The 26,082-nt window shown below is 27.8% G+C and overlaps 1 protein-coding gene across 2 annotated transcripts in view; it reads right to left on the bottom strand.

The window, feature by feature from the left end:
* Positions 1-22,555, bottom strand: part of LOC107442050 (laminin subunit alpha-1) — a 111,418-nt gene extending 88,863 nt beyond the window's left edge. Inside the window, exons 1-2 of one of the 2 annotated variants that reach the window (XM_016055506.3) lie at positions 22,471-22,555; positions 19,357-19,679 (exon numbers count right to left, since the gene is read on the bottom strand). In XM_016055506.3, coding sequence (XP_015910992.1) covers positions 19,357-19,462 — 106 coding nt within the window. In that variant the 5' untranslated portion in view covers positions 19,463-19,679; positions 22,471-22,555. Of the gene's footprint in view, positions 1-19,356; positions 19,782-22,470 lie in introns of those variants that run through there. The other variant, XM_016055505.4, reaches the window with a different exon arrangement.
* Positions 22,556-26,082: the final 3,527 nt, after the last annotated feature.

Below are 26,082 nucleotides of genomic sequence, written 5' to 3'. Positions count from 1 at the left end.
AGATAAGCTTAAAAATATAATATTGTAGCTTATATAGGCGATAAAAAAACAAGTATAAATAATATTTCCAAGTGTAAAAATAACTTTCCTGAATTAAGAAAATTTTTCTACATATCTGCATAGTAGACTGAAATTTGTGATCGAATTCGTAACTTTTGTAACGTTGCAATATTTATTTTAGCAAACTTCAAAGCAGCATTCACAGAAGAAGAGGGGAAAAAATCATCACTGTGTGTTCTTATTCTAAGGCAGGGGGAATAAAAACATGCAAACCATTTACAATTGAATCAGTTCCAAAGGAGTGTATCAAAGACAAATTGTACTGCAAAAAACTAATATTTTTACAAGAAGAATAACGGATTCAATTCATCGGTTATTTTTTCAGGATCATCTGTTGGGAAATACTGTTCTTTGTGCCGGCGCATTTGTTTAATCTCTACCGCACAACAATAGTTACATAGCGGTGAGTTCTGAAGAAAAGATATGCGAGAAGTGTGATACCCCGAGAGAGAAAAATATTTCTTTCCATGTAATAATACAAAATGAATGAATTGTATAAGTAATAATAATGCAAAGTTGTTGTATATTAACTTGGCGAAAGAAAAATCATTTTTTTTTTGTTATCATTATATAAGTGTCAGTAAAGAAATTAAGTTATCTCTATATAAACATAATCTTAAACTTAGTTTTAATTTTAACCTTAATTTAATCAAATTTTTAGAATAATTTCATTTTTAATTTTATTTTAGTTTTAATTTAATTGCGTTATTAGTTCCCTTACCTTACAGCAAGCCTGGACAGACAGACTTTAAGGGGTTTGTAGGGTTGAAGAATAGGGCACTAAGCGTGCAGGAAGGAAACAATATAATTTTGGTATTAAAGACCAAAATATGCGGTATCTAAATCATTCATTTAGTAATTTTTTCGTTCCATGTGGCAATAGTTTACCGGAAATTCCAGTTTTCAAAATTATAGTTCCTATTACCACACATTTAATGAAATATACAAAAGTGAAAAGTAAATTTTACGAATTAAATGCTTTTTAAGCCATCCTCTAAGAAGGTAGCATGATAAAATCACCATATTTTGCCATAATTACCAAATTTTATGACAGATTATAAAACCATATTTTATCATAAATTTCACCATAACTATTCCCAAAGCAATTCGATAAAAATTACCAAACGTTTTGGTGTTCCCATTAGAGCCTAGAACCAGAAACACGATAAATTTTACCATATTCTAGTAGTTTTGACCATACTTTTTCTTTCAAATAGTTTATGTCCACGGTGAAATGAAAATTTTGTTTTCTCTGCAAATAATTTTTATTTTATTATGAAGGCACTTAGAAATTTTAGTTTGTGATATAAAATTATTCAAAATTTACAAAAAATATATCGTAATAATTTAATAAAAATAGTTGTTATTTTTGGAGATACCCGCAAAATATGCATTATCGTAAGTCTTGTTGAACAACATTAGATATAATTCCGATTAATTAAAATTTAGATATAATTCCTAGAGCCTACCTTACAGATCTAATTCAATGATAGGAAGGTAAATAAAAACAGGAAAGTTCAGTCCCAGTATAGAAATGAAAGGTTTTTAATAGCGTGGAAGGGTAAAAAGAATTTCCATGTATAACTTCGTATACGAAATTGATTACGTAATAATTAAAAAAAAGTTTTTACGTAGTATTTATAGAGATTTCCGATCGTGCAGGCGCATAATCAAGATAAGAAGTCGGAAACGTTGTAAAGATGACTCGGCGCTTGTAAGAGAGGGTCTTACTCACCTGAGATATAGAAGTTCAATGCCACAAGAAAGAAAAAATATTTACGAATTACGATAACATTTAATGACACAAAGTGGAGGTCTCAGATCAAAGCACGAATAAAGCAAGAAGAAGAAATGGATGCTCTTTTTTACTGATAACATTTTTTATTTATTTCTCAGTCTATTTGATAAAAGTTGATATCAAAATATAAAAAATAATCAATAAGAGATTTTTCTTTTCTTCTTTCTACTTGAACTTTCTGAAAATATTTTGCCTGTATTTTCAAAGCATTTAATTTTGTAGCGTTACCCATGTTAAATATTTTTTAAGAATTTTTGTCAAATAATTTTTTGTATATATGGCGCAAAAAGTTATCAGAGTTATTTACAATGGCGAATGAAGATTACTAAAAAAACTAATTGGAATTGAAAATGTCAATGAGAGTAGTTTTCGCTTTAAAAAGCCATTTTTTTAGTTGACAGGTCATCTTTTATCAAATTTATTCATCAATAAGTATGACGTTAAAGTAATTATGCAATGGAATTTCATAACGCTTTAGGTTAGTAAAACAACGTTTTACGTCCGAATTGACGTAATCTGGAGTATGCACCAAAAAAAATTGAAATTTTTCTATAGCATTTCTGAAAGTGTATTCCAGTAAAATAAAAAGGATATTGAAAAAAAAAATTATGGAATTTATAACCTGTAACGGTCTATTTTTTTTCTTTTCTTTTAATATTTTTTTTAAAAGTTCTTTGCAATAAATAAAATTGGTGCTTGAGAATTTATATAATTAAAAATTACTATAATTTTTGATCTAAAATTAATTAACATAGCTTATGAATGTTCATATTTTTACCTTTAATTAAACATATGTAATTTAAAATCTACTGCATGAAAATACTTAGCAAACCAAAATATTTTGCTCATTTTTAGAAAAAAAGTTTTTGTTTTAAATTTTAATTTATAAAATCATTTTCTTTTCCTAATTTTTTTTTTATGAAACAAAAAGATATCAGACTTATATCGAAAACAATTTTCGAGTAATGCTTATTTTCCCTAAAAAGTAAAAGTACTTTTATTTGGAGAAAAGAATTCTAATAAAATGACCGAGCTGTACGGTGATGACATTTCTGGTTAAAGAAAAGAAAAAAAATAAGAAAAACATAATTGTTGTTAATAAAGTAAAAGTATACGGTATTTAGATCATTCACTTGGTAATTTTTCCGTTTATATAATAACGATTTTCTGGAAAATCACGCATTTAGTATACACACGTAAACCACGCATTTAGTATAAAAAATACAAAACTGAAAAGCGAATTTAATCGAATTAATGATTCTTATGCCATGCTCTGAAGTATCATGCTCTAAATTAACAAATTTTATCGCGTTACATAAAAAATATTTCATTGTTAATTTTACCAAAATAATTACCAAAGCACTTTGCTGAAAATTCGCCCGTCCTCGGCCGTCAAAAATTCCCCCCGGACAACAAATTTCTTGAATCCGACGTCCGCGCGGAAGGCCATTTTCCCGTTAATGTTCGTGATACATTTTCAACTTTTGTTATCTTACAAGGGGCTTTTCAGCAATGAACTTACAAAAAAAAAAAAAAAAACACAATACGTACTGGTCTTAAACAAGGAGCGTTAAACGCAACTATGAACAGGGGTCTGTTTAGAAGAAATTTGGGTCCGTTAACGGACCCTTCACAAAATATCTTTTCATAAAAACGGACCCTTCACAAAATATTTTAACTTAAAAGCGGACCCTTCACAAAATGATTTTTCTTTTAATCGGACCCTTCACAAAATTGTTTATCTTCATTATTGTTTTGTAAATCGAATAAACCCTTCCCAGGGCAGAAAACAAGAAAGATGGATGTACTAAACGAATTAAGTTTTGTCTTCGGCAGACGATTCTTCTATTATTCGTCCGAAATGAATATTCTGCTTTCAGCAGTATAGGCTAAATGCCAAATATTTGTAAGTTGCATCTCTAATTTAGAAGCAGCAATTGCTGTTTATTTTTGAAAATTAAATTTTTTTTTTATAATTTCACAGTGCCGAGCATAATATTGTATCTATTTAAAATTTAAAAACTCCTTGAAAAAGTGTTTTGCAATAACCGGACCCTATTAGCACAAATTCATAAAAGCGGACCCAGGTTGAAAGAATGTGAGTGATTTTTTTCACAATTTCACGAAAAACGGACCTTTCACAAAATGTCTGGACAGACCCCTGATGAACCCCGGGAACTAAATGGAAAACCTCATTCAGATTTCTGTGCAGAAACCTTTGTAAATCATTGGCTTGATTGTGGAACTGGTAAACGTCATATTTGATTTATTTAAAAAACTTAGTATCCTCGGTTAAATGACATTCCAGATAACTTGACCTTTGTCATTTAAATTATTTATATAATTTTCAAAATAAATTATAATTATCATAAAAGAAATAAATTACTTCATAAAAGAAATACTAGGTTACTATTAGTGATCTAGTATTTCTTTTATTACTGTATAATGTAATCCTAGTAACTACTAATTCATTATGCAATTCATATAAATGTTTGTAATAATTAAGAGAAAATTATATTTTTGTTTATTTAGAAGCTACGGGTTAGTTTCAAAGGAGGACGGGTACATTGTTGGGCAAGCCGTCCTCGGGGACGGGAAAAATTTCTGAGTTTTTTCGAGCCCTGTGTTTTATCATTCTTCATTATGTTAATAGTATCACTTAATATGCATTAAATATCAAGATATTTCTCAACTTTCAAACATTTTAAATAAACAAAATGTTGCTAATTATTGTTCGTGCCAAGATATACGTATTTACGTGCCCAAAATAAGCTATGAATGTAAAAGCATTTAGAAAAAAATTACGCAAAACTTCGTCTTAATTTTTTCTTCTTTTTTATCACTTTAACTGAACAAAAATACATTGCGTACTCTCTTATAATAATTTTTAGTGATATTTCATACATTTTAAGAATCATGAATATGCTGATTAACACAAGTAAAATAGAAAGTTTCTATTCTACATTCGCAATTAAAAAAAACTTTCACTTTTTACAATGTTTATATATTTTTTAAACAAACTTTGCCCTGGGACAGTGAACATTAAAAACACAATACACTTCATAACAGAATGCAAACTCAGAAAAAAAAAAAGTAAAAAACTGTTCTGACAATCAATTCTGCAGTTATCAGTCTTTTAGACAGATGATATGTATCCACTCGAGGTTTTTATTGAAGGCTTTTGCTCTTATATGGAGATAATCCACTTTATAACTTGAAGATAGGACCATTTAGTTTATCCCTCCGAGGAACGATTTCCTTATAATTCAAGCTCTTGTTCTCCATTTTTTTACACCCTTGTCACTTATCTTTATTGAAGTTAAATTGTAAATAAAGTTGATATCAAAATATGCGATGATTTGACGTAATTCATTAAAGTATTTGCTTCTGGAAATTGATTCCATGTTAGTCATACATCGATGCAAATGCTAGTGAGAAATAACAGACACTGGACTTTTTTAATTTTATCAAAATTTTAAAAACAAATTTCAAACGAATATATTTCAGTAAGAAATTTTTATGTTTGACAAATTGCGTTAATTAAAACATATCTAATTTTCTTTAAAAAAAATTACTGAGTTACCATTAAATTTATATTTTATTATTGATATAATTGCTTTTAGTTTGAACACTAAACACGGTATTTTGTAATCAGTACCCTTAATATGTGTTTTTAGCATTCTTGTCAATGATGATGCCAAAAAAGTATCCGTATTATAGGGGGTGACAAATTGATATTGAAATGAAAAGAAAAAAGTCTGCCTCTGGATTCTTTTTTAATTGAATAAAAATTTTAAAGATTAATTTCAAATATTACATTAAAAAAAAAGACTTTTATTTTTATTACAACGTATTGAGATCATTAAATGTATGTTTACTTAGCAAAATACATGGCGTTAAGCCGTGGTGGTTCAGAGGAAAGAGAGTTCGCCTTCCAATAAGGAGAACCGGGTGCAAATTCTAGTCATGGCTGGTCGATACGAATTCCGCACCCGGATTGCACCGCCCACAGTGCTGAAGTTAATCCTCAGTATATCCTCGCGATCCTAAGTGGTAGACGGATCATGGATTAGAGCCCTTGCCACCAGGCTAACCGTGGAATGTTTTCGCGGTTTTCCTCACCATGTAACGCAAATGCGGGTTAGTTCCATCAAAAAGTCCTCCGCGAAGGCAAAATGTCTCCCAATGCTTATTCCAGGAGTTCCATTGTCTTCTGGATTGGGTTCAAAATTACAAGGTTACGGAGTTGAACATTGGTAGTGTTAAACTCAAAATTGGGTCGATTGTTCAACGACGGTTTAAAATAAAATAAATTGCGTCTGAAAATGTTGGAAACAGCTGATATAGTAAAACCAATATGAAAAAAAAATTATTTATATTATTAAATTTTAGCTCTAATATCAATTACATAGTTTATAATCTAGTTTATAGTAAAATATTTAATTTAATTTCTAATAAAATCATTTGTAATATATATAATTAAAACATATTTTTAAATTAAGTTAAATATAATTAGGCTAAAAACACTTAAAGAGCAATCTAAAAATAGAAAGATTTTTTTTAAAAATAAATTAATCAATATCTTTTTTTTTTCTTCAAGTAATTAAAATATTCTTTGTAAAACAATTTATTTAAAGATGCAGATATGAATGGATGTGAACGATAAAATAATAAGACAGATTTCCAAATTTTTCAGGACAGAGATTTTAGTGAAAAACGCTATTCGTGAAACTGTTTATCCGTAATATGCTGTTATCTAATTAAACTTGTAAAGTTCCGATTTGGAAGTAATATTGAGGAACAGTGTTGTATAACAATGCCAATGCAGTGTTGTATAACAAAAATGTGGATTATCACTGCATTAAATAAAGCTCTTTTTATAAATAAATAAAACTTTATTCCTCGAATATTCATTTTTTAGTGTGTGTATTTTATCCATGACATCACGGACATTTTTTCTTCTTCTTTGATTTAAAGTTAAAGTTCATAAAATCCAAAAAAAAGATCACTTCGGGTTAAAAATGAACACACGAATGCCGACGGATATAGATGAATGACTACTATGGTAGGTGGAAAGTGATGAATGGTTACGTGCTTATAAACACGTTCTGACAATTGAAATAAAACGGCGGCGAAACTTTCCAGCTGAGAATGTAAAGACTAATTTCATTGAATGATTTATTATATTCATCAAGAAACTCCCTAAACTAAGCAAAAACTACAAAGATAGTTATCTAATATTTCAAGTTTTATTTAAAATACCATTTCCGATGAACAGCATGATTGGGTACTTGCAACTCGAGAAGAAGTGATTATGCCTGACCATGTGATTTAAGCCAGATTTAAATGTATGCATGTAAGTGACGTACGCGTGTGTGTCGAACCTGATTTTGTTCTGAATCAACAAATGCTAGGATTTGCCTACGATGACGTCACTTGCAGGTATCCAATTATTGAGTTTTTGAAAACATTAAATTATATTTCTTAAAAAAGAAGAAGAAAAAAGGGAAAGAAATTAAATCATTATCTAGAATAAATGAGCAAAAGTAACTATAATGCACCAGAGAATTACTTTATTACAAAAGTTGTGATGCTATGATTCATTAGAATTAGATAAGGAATGATAAATATATGTGGAGCAGATAAAAATTTAAAAATAATAATTATATACGTATTACTATACGTAAAAACACAAGGTATAGGCATTAGAAAGAAAAAAAATTCAAATTTCAATTTACCTTAATTTTGGCACTTTAATTAAGTTACGTTTACCATTGCATCCCTTTCTAAATTATTAATCTAGAATTAATGAAAAAACCTAAGTATTTCACACTAGAAACAAGTTTACAATTAAAAGGTATATCTTTAACTATTTATGAAAAGAATCTAGTTCATTCATCTAGCATTAATGCGTGGATGTACGTGTATTAATCTAAAAATATTAATTACTGTATGAAAAATGTATATTATTAATAATTTATTCTGTTAGTTCTATTTGTAAATAATCAGCTTAAAAAAACGTAACAAAGTATTTAAAGTCTGATATCTCTAAATAAAAAAAGAAAAGAAAAATGCAACTTCAGATTTTTTAAATTGTAAAATAAATTGATATTCAATATCAACGAACAACTGTTTCTACCTGATTCACAACAGGAAATATATGTTCCGTTATTTGCTATTTAAGCATTTAATGATTTTGACGTTCACATTCACTTAAAAAAGTATCTCGTTGCATGGCATATTTATAATTCCATTTAGACTAACATCAGTTTGAAAAAAAAAAAAGCTTTCCTCACTATAACGTAATTAAAATGCATCCTGTTTTAAAATAAATTTTGTTAGCTGAAAACCTAACTTATTATTCAAAAAGGGAGTTAAGATTGTTCAACAAGAATTAATATGTTAGTTTATGTTAGTTTTAGTGCAAGTATTTTTCACTGAATAAGCTATATATATGCATAAAATCTATAAAAATCTGTATTATTTTTATAAAAATAAGAAATGCTAATGCAATTTTTAATATTGATTAATTTTTAATTATTTTTTATTATAATTTATATTTTGAATTGCTGATAATTTTTAATTACTGAAAAATTACTCTTGTGATACATAATATTTATAACCTGACATCTTGGAAACAAGAAAAAGGAATCGAATATAAAACCTGAGCTATTTACAATATTTGACGTTCGAAATTCATAGAAAATTAATCCGTTTCATGTTCATTTCTATATACTACATCAGCATCGCTCATATTCAGAGCATCAGTGTGAGAAAAAAAAAGACTTTTCTCATGAACACTATTTCGCATTGTTTGGAGTGGCTGAGATAGGCAGGAAACCTACTCGCCGATAAAGTTCTGTGTTGCGGCACTTAGCCTAAAAGCATGCTTTAGACAAGACATCAATTTTTTCTCAGATAGAAGAAAGGAAAAAAAAAAGAATGGGAAAGGAGGCATCAGAATGGTTATTGTAGTTATTACCACAAGCAGAATAATTGCTTTATCTAACAAAGTGTTTCGTATAATTATTTAGATTTTAGAACGTTGTCTAACAGAAAGAATTAAGAAATAAGTTTTTATTGTTTTAAATAAATGATATAGAAAGATTATGGATGTGACATAGTTAAAAATAAACGAGCTTTTTAATAGTATTGAAATCTATCAATCATGTCAATGTTATTTTATCTATATCATTGCAGAATTATTAATTTTCTCTTTTCTTCAACTTAAGTCGGCTTCATTATTTGGAGCATTTTACAGTGTTCTCCCTATACGCGTTTTTACAAAGGAGCCCCCCCCCTATTCTTTCATCCCTATAAATGCGCACTCCCTTCTCTTTTTGTTAAAATAAGCCATAATCCCTTAAAAACACTGCCCTTTTCTTTTCCTTTTTGGAAAAAGTTTGTTTTAATGAAAAGTCTACTTCAGATTTATTTAGCATTTGATAATTATTTAACTTTAATTTTTAATTTTATTCCTTCATTTTAATGAGATTTTTCTTATGTTGTCTGATTACATGATTAAAATTCGCATGATATTCAGGCCCAAAAATATTCATGTCTTTCATTTAGGGGGTATATGAATGAATTTTTTTAAGGATTTTAAATTTTACCATAATTTTTTTTTTTTAAATAAACACCTTTTATTTAAAAATGTACCTTTAAATGTTTATTTTCTCATAATCTTCAGTTTAAAATGTAAAGAAAGCTTTGAAGTTGGTTATCAATTAATCCCTATTTTATTTTTTTTTACTTTAGTTTCTTTTTTTTTTTTTTTTTTTTTTTTCTTTCAAAGAAAAATAAACACAGAGGTTGTCTTTTAGCTTGCCTTTAATTATTTTTCAAAAGGATCAAATTCTGTTATTACATAATATTACACATTTTAATAAATTTTAATGGTGGTTTGTGAGTACCCTTTTAAAACTCTAAGTGCCTTTTCCGTGATATTCATATTTTTTTAATTTAAATTTCATCATTTAAAACCTGTACGATTACCAACAATTCAAAGTTTTTGATAGTTTTAAACAAAATAACATTTAAAATCAACAAAAAGTGTTAGATTAAGAATATTCATTAATAACAATAAAAAAATTTCGTATTTATTTCAAAATTCCATGAACTCAATAATTTGTAATTAAATTTATTTAAATAAACTCGATTTTTCTAAATAATGCAAATAAGAATGAAAAATAAACATCGGACAGACAAATTTTCAGTAAAAATAATAAATAAAATTTTTATTTTCTCTTGGGCTATTAGGGGCTTTTCTTCCTAATTTTTTTCTCTTTTTTTTTTCTTTCTTGTTTGGGTATCTTTTTCGAGGGGACGCTTTTTCTCTTAGCAAGTTCTTTTCCTGGAATGTTTTCTTTAGGTACAGTTTTTTTTTTTTGGGGGGGGGGGTTGTTTTTTTTTTGGCAAAGCTTCAAAATATCCATACATGTAGAGTGTNTGGATTGTTTTTTTTCTTCCTGGGTCCGAAAGGAAGATTTCTAGTAATGTTATGCAAAACTCCATAGGTTTTTACTAATAATTTAATTAAAGAAAAATTAAAATTACTAGCTCAAAGAAAGAAAAAAAACAGCAACTTTTGTGTCCATTTTGAAACGTAAAAAAGTTATATAAATCAGAAATTTAAATAATATTTTAAAGTTTACCCAAAATCAACTTCTTTTTTAAAAAAAAAAGTAATAATAATAACACGCATTTCATACAATTCTATTCAAATATCACACCATTATTGAACATAAATTGAATGAAATAAATTTTGTAAAGGATAATTTAAAATCTTTCTTTCTTGCTTTTCTTTCATACGTTAGACATATATTTAATTTTTGAATAGCTGTTTAAGAAATCCGCTATTAATTAAGAGCTATAATCTTAAATATAATCCCGAAACTATAACAGGTATTATGCGCCCACTATTTAAAAGCTAGAGATACACTTCATTATAATTACATCAATCTTATTTATAAACGGCACGTTTTTCCATTCAACTTAATTAGAGCCCCGCTTACATTTTTTACCAAAAAAACACAGCCAAATTCTTTGGCGATTAACCTCATTTTCTGAAATATATCATGGAATAAAGTTGTTTTGGCTTCGCAGGGAGTGCCAAAATGAGACATGAATGATTTTTACCATATTTATGGATGGGCCTTATGATAACATGGGTAGCCCGCCGATAACATTGACGCTGTCTGTCCATTATTTAGAAGAGATAATATCTCGTGCCTGGCTTCGTAATTTATTTATTGCATCTTGGATGTCTTTATCTGGGATACTTAGGGATCGGCGGGATGATCTTGGAAATTAATGATTGATAAAAGATTTACTTCTTGAAAGTGAGTTTTTCTAATCGAATTAATATATAAATTAATTAGTGAAAATTGAAAGTTTTCCCAGAATGTTCTTTACGATAATTGTTTGTCAATTAATCAAACTCATAAAATAAATTGGATGTACCTTAATTAATTTATGAGATATAATTTCCTGTTTCCTTTATATAAGTTTGGAAACAAATAAAGCTCATAGAAAAAAAATGGAACAATAATGGACATTATTTGAAAAAATGGGATTTATTGTCAGGCGCAGCATCACGAAATGTCAATGACTTTAATATATTTTATATTTTGTTTGTATTACATTCTTTTAAGATTAAGTTAAATTTTTGCTGTAAGTCTGCTAATCTGAGTAATTGCAAAAATTTTAAATCACTTTGCAATCAAATTTATTGTAATCAAATTAAAAAAATTAACTAAAATCCATTTAGATTCTAGGGCACTTTTATGATGGCAAAATGTTCTATTTAAAATCGAATTCTCACTGGAAGACTTAAAATACTATGTCGGGGAGGGGGGTAGTGGACTAAATTTAAAATAAAGTATAATTGATGTGGTAACTGTGTCTCTTGACCAACTGCCTATTAATATGTCTTAAAAGCTTTTGCGTTTAGTCCTTAATGCACCGTGGTTTAGCACACAAAATTAAATTTTGCTTAATAATGTATATAAAATACACAGTTATATAAATATTATTAGGTTAGATTTTTTTTCTCTGGGTAATATAATACGTATCTTGCCATTTTATAAACGATACTCGCATGAAATATGAACTTAATTTAAATTTTAAAAATGTATTCCTTGAAAGTATAGATTTAAATTTTTATTTTCCGAAGCTCTGGGGTTTTATTAAAGAGAATTTTTAAAAAAAGGGACAGGAGAGGTATTGTTGTGTTTTCTGCAAATAATAAACCCACTTTAGCAACTCTTTCAAAAAGTTTATTGCTTATCATATATCAATTAGTGTTTGAACTTAGGTCACCTCAGCCAAAAAAGAATACTAACTAACAATATAAAAATTTTAAAATGCATTTAACCTTTTGTTTCGAAAGTTTACGGGTTTTTCTACACTGAATAAACTAATTTATTATGTTTCCTACGACAGTAATAAAGTTCTACTTCATTTTAAAATTATGGTTTAATAACCGACAGAGGTCAGTCCATCCGATTAATCGTAATTTTTACGGTAAAGAACATTTTCTACCTGTAACATTTTCTATCTATCTTATGGTTTTTAAATCATTTATAGCTAGTATAGTAGTAAAACCATGTATTCAAAATTATACAGTTTCTTAACCATTTACAACTAGCATGGTTTTAAAATTGTAAATAAAATTAATTGTATGTATGGAATAGTTTATCAGTTTTATGATGATGTCATCTACGCTTAAATGAGAATATTGTATTCTAATAGCCCAGGATCACAAATCGGGGAGTGCAGGACACTGGAAACTCTTCACGTGTTGAAGGAATGGAGGAAATATTACAGTGTCAACGCTGGGGCTCGAACCATTGGTTTGTTGGTCATTAGATAAACAGATTATCTTTCTCGGCTATAATTTGTACCAGTCAGCAAGGAATTAAGTTGCTTCATTAGGTGGTTTTACCTGGTGCGATAAAATTCTTGTTGTTTAACAATATTAGGTGAAAGCAGTTAATAAACGGTTTTTCTCATAGTTAACAATTTGAATACCATTTTATTTAAAATTATTTTATTGTTTTGTGTGATTATGGTAAAATAATAATTAAATAAATTGTTATTTAGACTTTTTTCCGAGAAATTTCTTACAATGTAGCTCAGAGAAAAGAGCGTTTGTTTGAGACTGACTTAAGTTTAATTAGTTTCGTTCAAAAGTTCTCTACAAAGGCAAGTTGGCTAATACTTGTCTCAGGAGCTGACTTGTCTTATGAGTCGCATTCAAAACTACTAGGTTATGGAATAAAATATTTATTAAAAACCGTAAAAAAATCTCACTATACCAGTTTCTCTCTAATGTAACTTCGAAGAGTTAAATATTATATAACTATAAAGGCCCGGAAAGAAGAGTTAAAACTTTACTAGTTCGTTCATACCATTTTAATAGGTTCGTATTATAAAGATAACGTATCATGAGTTCTTGCATGAAGATAAGTCATCTCTAATCAAGTATTATAACAGAAGAAACTTTCCAGGTTATTTTTGAAGTAAAGTGCTCAAAAGGACAGCACCAGCCGAGGACTGTCGAGTTGGATGACACCCTTGTATGAGCCGCTGAGCCGGAACCGCGGTATTCCGGTTGTAATTAATACCAGCTGCTGGTACACCCGATCTGTTCTTTGGAAGGGTGCTCATCATAAGGGAATAGGTACGTGGTGAACTTATCTGGATAATGTATCGGAATCTCAGTCCACGCGTGCGCATACTCAAATGATGCTCTTGCTGACAAAAGGGGGAATAAAAGCTCTTGAATACCTGAGAAGGAAGAAGTTAATCTCATCTTCTGAATGGGGGTTCATATTTTTAGCAATTTAGGTAAGAGGAGAATTCCCTGTATTTGAATATTCATTCTTTAAAAAAAAAGGGAAAGAAGGTGAAAAAGTTACTTAGGAATAGGATTTGAAAGTTGTGAGAGGCAATTTATCGTATATCGTGTCGTAGGAGACTGTTGGTATTGCCAAATTTTATTTTAAAAATATGATAAACGGTATTCCATTTGAATATTTTATATCGTATTTATTTTTGAAATGAATTACAATTATTATAATACAGTTCTCTATTGAAAATTAACAATAAAAAATATAGGCAGGAAGAAAAAACTGTTGCAAGCCACAGAGGGAATCAAGGAGATTCCAGTAAAATTTTGCGCGGAAATGCCTTAACTCAAATTGATCTTGAGTGATATATATGTTACGCGAATTGCGAGAATTCTTCCATTATACTTCTTATTTGAAACAGGACTGTTTTCACAAGAAGAAAATGTCTTATATTCTTTACAAAAATCATGTAGTAGCTAACACAAGAAAATATTCATTATTTAAAAGAAATGGCCACTTTTATAATATGAGCTTTTCTGCGTTGCGGCATATGAAAAGTTCAGGCGTTAATGGGTTAAAGAGCATATTCATGATCACTAACAATTTTTAATTATAAATAATTTTTAACTTATTTTTACTACTTTAAAATATTAGCTTTTGCTATTAGTTATAACGATTTTAAGTGAGTATCTTATTCTAAAAATGTAAAAAGGGTTGTTTATTTAATTGGCTTGTATCGTATTTTCTAAACAGTTGCATTCAAGAAATTGTCTTCAAAGAATACAACTGAGGAAGGAAGGATCTTACCCAAATTACAAAGGGAATATATAGGCGAATCCATTAAAATCAGTTACGACACCTGGTATGCAAGGGTTGAAGCGCAAATACGGACAGCTCAATTCAATCATTAAATAATTTGAATTTATGAATGATTAATCTAATTCGAATTAATTTAAAATAAGTTTTCTATGCAAACGTAGCATCTGCTTTTAATTTTAAGTATAGTAAAAAAATTTTGACATAGTTTAAATATCATTGCGATTATAAAAATCGCAAAGATTTGTTTTTGGTGAAGTTGAGCTGAAAAAACACTATTCCAACAACTGCATATGCAAATCGTCACTCTCCCTGTTTCTGTAAATCATGATAAGTATTTCATATAATTTTTTTATAGTAAGTAAGGTATGCTATTGATAACGATTATACCTGATAAAGAATAAGAATGCATATCTCTCCCAATAGAGAGACGGATATTTCGTCAAGTTTGCGTGGTTCGACTATTTTGTAAAGAATTTAAATCAAATTATTTATCTCTGACTAGTATTTTTATACTGAAAGGATAATCATCAAAATTCTTTTAGTATAATATAAGTCAAATAACTTTAGTTTTTTAAATTAATTTGTTACAGTCGCTATGAAATACAATGATTTTTATATAGCACAGTGTCACATAAAAAATAATTATCGATTTACACCAATTTTAAATTTTTTTTTAGCCCAAAATAATAAGAATGTTGGTATGTGAGCGATTCTCTCTCTTTCGCTCGCCTACCTGAGGGGCCTAAAAATAATAAATAGTCTTTTCTCGTAAATTTGACGTTCCTGGTTCCCACGAAGACCACCCGTGGTCTGGTCCGGTCAGTCCCTTTTTTCCAGAAACCCCTCCATTTTGAACAAATACCTAACGTTATTACCTTACTATACCAACTCCCTTTCTCATTTCAAGAACTAAGAAAAATCTATTCATGAAAGTTATTTTTGTAAAGCAAAACAAATAGGACTGTCACTTTAAGAAAGATAAATCTTGGACATTTCCAAAGTGGAACTTTGTGAAGGTCATTTTACCAATACATATTAGGCCATTATTTCAAAGTAAACATTTATTTTGGCACGTGATTTTTAAAATCTACAAAGAAGCAAACTGTAAGATACCAATTAGAAAATACGCACGAATAGAAAATATTTGTCTCATAACATTCATTTCTGTGCAAATTATTTTAATTAATTAATTAAGCCACTTTTTTACCAAAGTAAATATTTATTATTGACAGCCATTTTTAGAGAATTATAATACTCAGAAGCAAAATTTAAATTACCATTTTAAATGTAAACTCGAATAAAAACTATTTATATCAAGAAAATCAAAAGTTTCAAGTTGTCAGTTTTTTTGATTAACTTTTTTATAAGACCATTTTATGTCTTTCATGTCATTTTATGTTAATCTACTTTATTTTTTATCATGGAGAATACTTATTTTTGACTGCAATTTTTTTATAACTCCTAAGCAAATTATACAGCACCATTTTAAAGACGGGCATGAGTAGAAAATATTTATCTAAAAAAACTATAAGTTATATGGAGAACAATTTATTTAATTAGATTTCTTAAGTGTTCATTGTATCATTTCATATAAGGTAACTTCTTAACAGTAGCAAACACTTATTTTTGACTAGAATTTCTCGAGAAATTTATTACTCATATGCAAAAAGAAAAAAATTATACATCATTAAAAAAAAATGACATTTTTCTGTTTGCAGGAATACGATTTCAAAGAAAATTGTTCAGTTTAAAGAAAATTAATATTTCATCTTTGATTCTCTATAATAGAGGATTCTCTATAATAGTCTAATAATATTAAGGCTTATTATTATTAGACTAATTATTAGACTCAAATTTTTTTTTAAAGACTTGAAACATGTTTTATCGCTAAGTTAAAAAAAATTTTAAAAAATAAAAATTTATATTTAAAAAAATATTAATTTAAGTAAACTATATACTATACCATAAAATTTTTTTAAAAAAATTATAAACTCCATAAGAAAATACCCTAAGTTTTAAAACCTTAGGCGTTGCGTTACGGGGGCTCATGTTTTTAAAAAACTATTCGTTTATTTTAAGTGTTATGTATATATGCATTTGTAAATGTATGTATAAAATTTAAAATAGGATTGAATCTGCATATTGCATCAATTGTATTGAAGAAAAAGTAACACTGCCTCGTTGCCAGCTAGTGCCTGAATATGAAATGAGAGGAACTAGAAGTCAAATTTTAGTCTCACTTCCAACTTAGGATTCCATCGTTTTCTGAGTGAGGTTCAAAATAACACGGTTTCAAGGGATCCAAAATAATTGCTAATTTCTTCAAATCCACCATTTCAAGGGTCGGAGAGTCTTAATATCGCAATAAATTAAACAATAAAAAAGTTTAAAAAATAAATCACAAATAAATAAAACGAGATAAAATAATAAAAATTCACTTTGTAACAGATGATTAGATTTATTTTGATTTCAAAATGAACATATGAACCCTTCAGCTGGTTTAATATCTCAAACTTTTCATCAACACTTTGTAAGTTACAGTTTAAAAATCCCGTTCTTTAAAGAACAAAAGTTTCTTTTCTCTTTTCTAGACCAAAAAGAAAATATTTATGCCACGTACTTTTTCATGATGAGTTAAAATATAAACAGAGATAACGGGAAACAATTTTGAGTTTGAGTGACCAATTAGTAGAAGAAAATGAGAAAATAGAGAAAATATTATTTCTGTCGCCGGATATGATGGATATTTATATAAATAAAACAGTAAATTCGTACGCCAACCAACTTCCTCAGCTTTCTCGTAGAAAAGTTATTTCGCTTAATTTAATTGCTTTAATGATTTTATATTAAAAGCATCGTTATTATATCACAATAAATAAAACAATAAAAAAGTATTACAAATAAATAACACTAGTTAAAATATTTATTCTTTAAAAATTAACTTTGTAACAAATGATTGGACTTATTTTGATTTGGAAAAGAATATATGAACTTTCCAGTTAGTTAAGTATCTCAAAGTTTTCATCACAACTTATTGAGTTACAGTTTAAAAATCTCGTTCTTTACAGAACAAAAGTTTCTTTTCTTTTTTCTAGACCAAAAAGAAAATATTTATAATACGTATTTTCCATAATGAGTTTTTAAATATAAACAGAGATAACGGGAAACAATTTTGAGTTTGAGTAGCCAATTAGAAGAAAATGAGGAGAAAATATCATTTCTGTCGTCAGATAATATGAAAGAATAATTAATATAAATAGAACAATAAATTCTTATTTCAACCAACTTGCTAAGTTTTTTTCAGTGAAATAGCAGGTATTTGTCTGTGATGCCACAATTGGCATTATATATTTGTTTCCTATCTTTTAAAATATCTTTTATTACTGATGTACATTTTATTACCAATTGTGGCATCACATTGTCGTAATCTATTTACTTAAATGATTTTATCGTTGTAGGCTCTTTCATCACTCTTTTGAACTTACATCGTTAAAATTGTTGTTTTTTCTTCTTTTTTTTTTAATTTTTAAAATTTAATAGCCTTTAAGGTATTTGTTAACCTTTTTGAGGTCATCTTTAGAAATCTATTAAAACTTTTTGTATTCTCATTTTAGAATATAGGAAGAGAGGGAATCAGATGGTAACAGCGTGATCCCCTCTTCTTGCTCGTAAACAAATGAAATTCAGAAGATAATAATAGTAAATAATAAATATGAGGAGAGCTTTCAGCAATGTAATAATAAGCCACATTTTCACATTATTAAAGATAGCATTTTTTTTGGGGGGGGGGGAATATCACGATAACCCTATGAGTATGGGAAATAAGATTTTTCTATGGAAATTATGGAAACATATGACGTAATTTTCTAGAAACAATTTCATGCAAAAAAATGTCCGCTCATATGCATTGTTGAAGTTCTCTAACAATTTCATTTTATTTTGCTAAAACGTCAATTAATATATATTCTATAAAATCTTCAATATTATACACCTTTTAAATTATATTCGTTCATTAACTCTCTCCAACCCTTCGATGAGATTTTGATTAATTATTATATTCAAAAGAGAAAGTTTTAAATTGATCAGAAAGAATTTTTTCTAGTAAGTTTTTTTATTTTTTATATCTTTAAATATCACTTAAAAAAATTGGCACAGACTGTTATATTACTTCCGTAACACTTGATCAACTAAATTTATCTTTGAAAAGCTAAATTTAAAGCCTATCTTTGAAAGCTAAATTTAATACATGCTTTTAAAAGCTAAATTTAATGCCCGTCTTTGAAAACTAAATTTTGTGTATATTTCTAAAAGCTTATTTTAATCTATGTCATAAATTTAACGCTTTTTTTTTTCATTATTGTTATAAGTGCACAGCAAATATTTACTGAGCATAGAAGATTATTTTATAAGTAGAAGATTTTTATATTAGCCAATAATTTACAACTGTGATACTGCAGAATTATTTCTATAAAATAAAAACAGTATGGATATCATTGAGCATTACATTATGAACTCAAACTCAAGCGGTGAAATTAATACTTTAAAAAACCTTATTTTACTAAGTATTTATAAAACTATAGACCATAGAATAGTTTTTATATAAATTGTGCAGCTCAATAAATTAAAAGACTTTCCTTCTTCTAAGTATTATGCTGAATTTATCATCAGATCAACTCATATCCTTAAATAAAATTATAAGATGTACCAGCTCTTGTTCGACACCACATTAAAATAAAAAATATTATTTTTTCCAATAGTATGGGGAAAAGTGAATACAAATCGTTCCCACCCTTCCTTGAGTAACAAAATTATCGATAAAACACTCACCGAGATAGGACTCCTGATATTCATAGCAAAGAACTTCAGATAACACTAAAACCACTGATAATATCCGTAAGCATCCACTACAACCACCACCTCCACGCCGATACATTCTCCACCGTTGCAAAATCCTCAACCGCACTACAGATCTGTTCTACACACGATCTGAGCGATGAATGAAACTGAATCACAAGGAAAATGGGCAGACGACTTTTGTGGCGCGCGATTCAATCTTTCGCGGGCGGAGCTTCTTTCTTCTTTGTGATCGACTGATCTCTGATTTTCCGTCGACAAGGAATATCCCTGTTGTCCAAGGGGTCGTCCTCGTGCTGTGAAAAAGTTTGTTGGGATTAGAGGGTGGGGTAAGACAGAAAACATAAAGCATATGGCTTTTAGAATGGGAGAAATATGTTTATAGTTTATGTGTATAAATATCGTCTGCGTGGGAAATAATGACATGAAATGAAATGACTCAGGAGAGAAGCAAAATTATTCAAAAGATCGTCTGATAATCTTTAGAATAATTATTTTTCTGCTTATGTCTGTTAAATTAGTTATGATCGAAACATATTTTCACCTGTCTGAAGATTTTTTTTCCCTATTGGCTTTATAATTTAAACAAACTGAAAAAGAAGCATACAAAAATAAAAAGTAATGGTATCTAAAAATTATATACATGAAAAAAATAAATAAATAAATGAAATAAAAAAAACTTTGAAAATTTTTTGCTTGTTTTATGTAATTTCAGCGGAAATAAAATGAGAGAGAAAAAACAATTATTTGATTAAAGATTTTTCTTCAATTAAGTCTAATAGTATTTCTTTGTTTTAGTTAAAGAAAATAAAATAAGTTAAATGTTGACTAAATTGATATCAAAATATTACCTTTTTTTTTAACTGTTTATGATTAATTCGTTTATATTTTATAATTATTTGTTATTTCAGATATAAAACTTTGTTCCTGACTGATTCTTCAAAAATATTGTTTCGCAATTTTTTTTTCCCTGAAAAAAAAAGTATTTATCAAAAATGAGTTCTTAGATCACTATTGAGAAATGTGCCAATTTTTAATGCACTGATTTGCTGTATCATGAGATAATTATATTGCATATTTATAAGTATATTTTATAAGTGCTTAGACATAACTTGCTAAAAACAAATTTAATTTGTCGAAATTTTGATTGTTTTTATTTTTTATTTGAAATTTTTTAAAAAAAGCATTTGCATGATAGAATTCTTGATAATACTATCTGTACTTAATATAATAGTTCAAATATTTCCTTCATAATACTGATCATTTCCTAAAACACGAAGAGTATGTATTTTTTTCCGTGAATTAGAGGCTAAAATCTCTTTGTCCTTTTCTTAATTGCTACGTATTGAAACGAATAACTCTCTCTTCTTAAATACAATAGCAATCCAGTTTCAATGAAAAATTTTCTACGATGTAAAAGTTAATTTTGTAAGGTAAAAACCTATCAAAAATAGCAAATTTGGATAAATAAGAGATATAATATACAAATGTTCACATTCTTAATTCATTATTTTATTTAAATTTTATCGAAACATAAAATAGCTTTTAAAAAAACTGAGATTGTATGAAAAAATAGATTAGTATTTCATAACTTATATGAATTTCTTCAAAAAAGAAAAAATGACTCCCGTGAGGGAAAGTAAACGCTATGCCTTGGTTGTAATGTAATAAGTAATGGGTAAAAATTTTCTCGAAACTAAAAACAAAATGACTTAACTGACAAATGGAAACTCGATATAAATTTTCTAAGCTTTTCTCAAATACTGTAAGAAATTTACATAATTGTTGTGAAATTGTTTAAATGCTTTCTAACCAAATAAAATTATTAATTAATAATGCTATTGGAAGTAGAAACGTTGAATTATTCTAAGAGTCAAAAAGTTTTCTTTCCCAATATTTCTCTTTGCCTTTATGTAGTAATGAAGTGTCAACAGAGTTTTACAGTGTTTTCGGGTTTATGTTTCTTTTTATTTCTTTTATTCCCTCAGAGGAAAAATCAGGTAAGAGTAGTAAGTAAAAAATAATTAATTAAAATAAATTAATTAAAATAAATTAATTAAAATAAATTAATTAAAATAAATTAATTAGAATAAATAAATTAATTAAAATAAATTAATTAAAATAAATTGATTAAAATAAATTAATTAGAATAAATAAATTAAAATAAATTAATTAATTGAAATAATAGAAAAAAGAAATATAAAAGGTTTTAATCTTAAATTCTTGATTTCCTAATTACATTTTAATTCAAAAAGAAAAAAAACTAGAGATTGGAGCATTATTTATTTTTATTTCCTTAAATCTCCTACTTGCATAAGTAATTAAAATTAAAAACTAATATTTTTACTATAACTATAAGCATTAGGATTTGGCTCGAATATCACAAAAACTCTTCCCCTCGATTGCCCCAATATCCATTAGTTCATATGTTTATTTATTTTTAAAACGACTATTGCACTTTACAATTAATTAACAGTTCATTGAATTTTGAGGCTTAAATCCAGCCCCTCCCTTCTTTTTAGAGTAAGAAATACGAATCCATCGGGAAAAAAAGACGCGTTTATTCACAAAAATAAGTTAGTGACTAATTTCATATTACTAATCATACTTAAGAAATTTAGAACAGTTCATGCAAAAAAAAAAAAAAAAGAGAGAGAGAGAGAGACAGAGAGAAGGAAAGTCCTGTAAATGTGCTATCTGCTGACTGAAATTAGTTTTTATTTTATTTATTAATTTATTTATTAATTTATTTTCAACTTAAATAAGCAAAACAAAATAACAATGAATTGATAACAATGAATAGTTTCTGTGTACAATCATTTACTTATTATGTTCCGAATTCAGTGACAATAGATAAATAAAACTGAAGTCAATCTTAAGTTCGATTAGCATATTAATAATAGCTCTCACAGTCAAAATAACGGAGAACAATTCTTCCAACTTCAAAAACAAACATCAATCAACGAAGAACTCAATGTGTAGTGTAAAACTTAGAACCTGCAGTCATTTCAAGTCTATATGTTCTCTAATACCGCACTATAATTATGCCGTGATTTGCGTGAAAATCGAGAAAAAATCACAACTCACCGTTTTGTATTCCTTTCATCGTTTTGACACATCCAATACTTAAGCGACCCCTAGGGCACACCTGCTTCACCAAACAAAAATACTTTCTCTTCTTATATACCGTTCCTGGAAAACTACTCTTTTTCAATATTGAGGGTGTGCGTCCCTGAAAAGTCCCTTTTAGTAGATCATAAAAGGGGCTGTGATAATATTATATAACAGTAATTATCGGTCTTTGTTATCCGAACATTCTTTCGAAATATCTGAAAAATTAACGTTTGATAGTATTTTTTTTTTGCCAATAATTTACAACTATGTACAAAATTTACTACTATGTACAAAAGCATTAGAAATTCCAGAACAGTTTAAAAAATTGACTAAAATTTGAGTAATTAAAGTCAATTAAAATTAAATTTCAAACGTCATTAATAAAATATTATGTCAAAGGAAAGAAACAGTTTTTTAAACAACACTTATGCTGATAATTCGCCCATTGTTGCTATTTCGCTGATATTAAATCATTAATTTATAACATAACATTGAAAGGAACCCAGGGAAATTTTCAGAGGGCAGATAAAATATTGATCAATAATTTTTAAAAATCGTGAATATTTATATATTCTGCCTGAATAATAAATTTACATGTGGGCATCAGATAACTTCACTAACAATTAAGATTCATAATTTTATCACATTCTATCTTGATTTATTTAATATGTTATTATGTTAATTATCACATGTTATGAGTGCAAAAATAGAAGGAGTACGTTTCGGTGTTTTATTATTTTTTATTAATTTTTTTTACATAATTTGTTTTTTTGTTTTATCTTCCAATAAATATAAAAATAATGTTAGTTATTTATAGCATTGAATTGAAAAAAAAAAACTTTTGTACCCATTTCAAAAATCATAATTTGAACAATATGATACGTAATAAGCAGTATTTAGTTACTCAAAAAAATATGAATAAATAAATAAATACAGTTGCAATAAACCACATAAGTTGTTATTTATAGGATTCCCAGCTGGGTGCCATTGCACCATCTTGATCTCTCTTGCAGGAGCCATGATTATTATTAGTACTGTGTGTATTTTAATTTTGTACCATTCCACTTAAGAAATTGAACACTTACATAGCTCATACTTTTAACTCACTTAAACAGTAAAATTTCCTATTAAAACTGCCGGAACTGAAAAACCTTTTTAAATTATTTTTTAAAAAAAATCATACTTTGTTCATTTAGAAATTCGAAAATTTCAACACAAGAATAGCCACAGAAAATAAAAATAATAGAGCTGTAGAACATAAATCGTTACTAAGCTCATATTTTGAACTCTACTTAAATAGTAAAATTTCCTATTAAAACTGTCGGAACTGAAAAACCTTTTTAAATTCCTTTAGAAAAAAATCATATTTTGTTCATTTAGAAATTCTAAAATTTCAACGCAAGAATAGCCAGAGAAAATAAAAATGATAGAGCAGTAGAACATAAATGATTACTAAGCTCATATTTTGAACTCAATTTAAACAATAAAATTTCCTATTTAAATATTTCTTATACATTGATTTTTACTCTTTGTCATATCTTTCTGAGTGACGAAAAAATAGAACCTCGAAACTCTCAGAAAGCAAATGACAGGAGAACTTTCTATGTCCCTTAGTTTCCCAGTAACACCATGAAGTGATTCACTTATTATTTCAATGAAATATGAAGTAACAATTTTCACATCGAGAGTTGCGAAACTACCTTATTTTCAGTCGATTACTTTATATTAAACTTACAACGTGTCAAAACTGAAAATTCCTTTTAAATTCCTTAAAAAAAAAAAAAAAAAAAAAATATATTTTGTTCGTTTAGAAATTCGAAAATTTCTAGACAAGAATAGCCGTAGAAGATAAAAATGATAGAGAAAAAAGATATATCATAAAACAACAGAGGAACAATCCGCCTGTTCTCTGTCATCGCATCCCTGTTTACATCATCAACCCCGCTGACTACAGACGAGTCTTTCAGAATTATTACTTTATGTATTTATGTTATCCTTGTTACCCACCGGGAGGTTACATATACACGTATGCCACACACTCCTAAGTCGTATATCAAGTACCTCTCTCAATATAGCCTTACATACATATATATTGCACTTACACGAGATGGTGGTATTGTGTACCCCTACTCTCAAAGTTTTATTTATTTAATTTTTAGTTAGAATAAAATGTGATGAAAAGACTTTATAATATGTGTGTGTCTTTATAATATGTGTGGATTCTGAAGGTGACAGGTGTTGTTGGTGGAGGTGGATATTAGTCTCTCTCAAAAAATAGGTAGGATGGGGGGAAAAAAAGGTCCGAAAAAGAAGGTACCCGTAAAAAGGGTCCCTTAAAGAAAAGTTAGCTAAAAAAGGTCCCTGGAAAAAAAAAGTACCGATAAAAAAGGTACCTCAACTGAGAAAATGTGTTGGGAAATTTCATGCAATCCCTGAATCACGAATGCTTCTTTCGCGATTTCCAGAGTTATGATTCAGATTTGCTAATTAAGGTGAAGAGGAGCTTTCTTGTTTTTTTTAAGAGGGATTCGTTTATTTTATGAATTTTTAAGAAACATTTATTTAAATATCCCTTTATTATTATTAAAATAACGTAAATTATTTTAATAATAATAATATATTTTGTTAAGATAACTTTTTTAGTTTATGCATTAAAATTTTTTTTATCATTTTAAATATTCATTTAAAAAAAAAAGGAGAAACTTTTAATTCCTTGTCCAAACACTATTTTACTAAGTTGTTCAAATACAATATTGAATAATGCATAAAAGAAATTTCACCTATCTTTTTTTTTTTTTTTGTGGGACTCCTAGAAAGAATGTAATTATTGCCTTAGAAATTAAAGCTGGAAGCCATGCCTAAGTTCCCATCTACCGAATTAAAAGGTGAAACAAATCCTTGTTATATTCTGTAATCAAAAATTGTTCAAACAAACCGACATTCTTTTTAAGTAATAATGAAAAATATTCGTCTTATTATTATCGACTGTGGCGTACATAGAATAGGATGCGCGTCCTAGTTTAAGAATGCGCACCATCCAGACTTAACACAAATTTTTTAAGATTATAATCTGAGACAAGAATATTATGAAGAGACATATTCGGGTACATATCGTTCATTACATTAATTTATATATTTTAACTTAAATTATTTAAAAATTAATTATTCGGGAAATAATAATTGTGATTGAAAGGCGAAATTTATAACAAGTTCTAATTTTAGTACTTATAAAACTGTATGCCTTTACCGACTTACGAGCAAATGAAAATTATTTTAAATACGAGAAACATCTCACTATCTTTTAGTAATTATATTCAAAGTTTAGTTAAGAATCAATTTTATTTGTAAAGTGATATAAAAATATCTTACGTGTGCCTAAGTATTTAGACATGTTGACGGCAAAAGTGATATTTTTAATGTAAACATCTATGTTTCAGACACAATTCTTTTTATCAGCCAACTTGGTAATATATTTGCATAAAATTAAATTCTTCCAAATATTATAATAAATTTAATAATGAAGAATACAATAATGATTTTAATATGCTTATGCTTAAAACGGATGATTGAAGATACCATCTGTTG

Source organism: Parasteatoda tepidariorum, chromosome 10 (genome assembly GCF_043381705.1).
Source record: "Parasteatoda tepidariorum isolate YZ-2023 chromosome 10, CAS_Ptep_4.0, whole genome shotgun sequence".
In the NCBI taxonomy this organism is placed as follows: Eukaryota; Metazoa; Arthropoda; class Arachnida; order Araneae; family Theridiidae; genus Parasteatoda; species Parasteatoda tepidariorum.
Note: the sequence above shows the minus strand (reverse complement) of the source record. Positions and strands in the feature narration are given on the sequence as shown.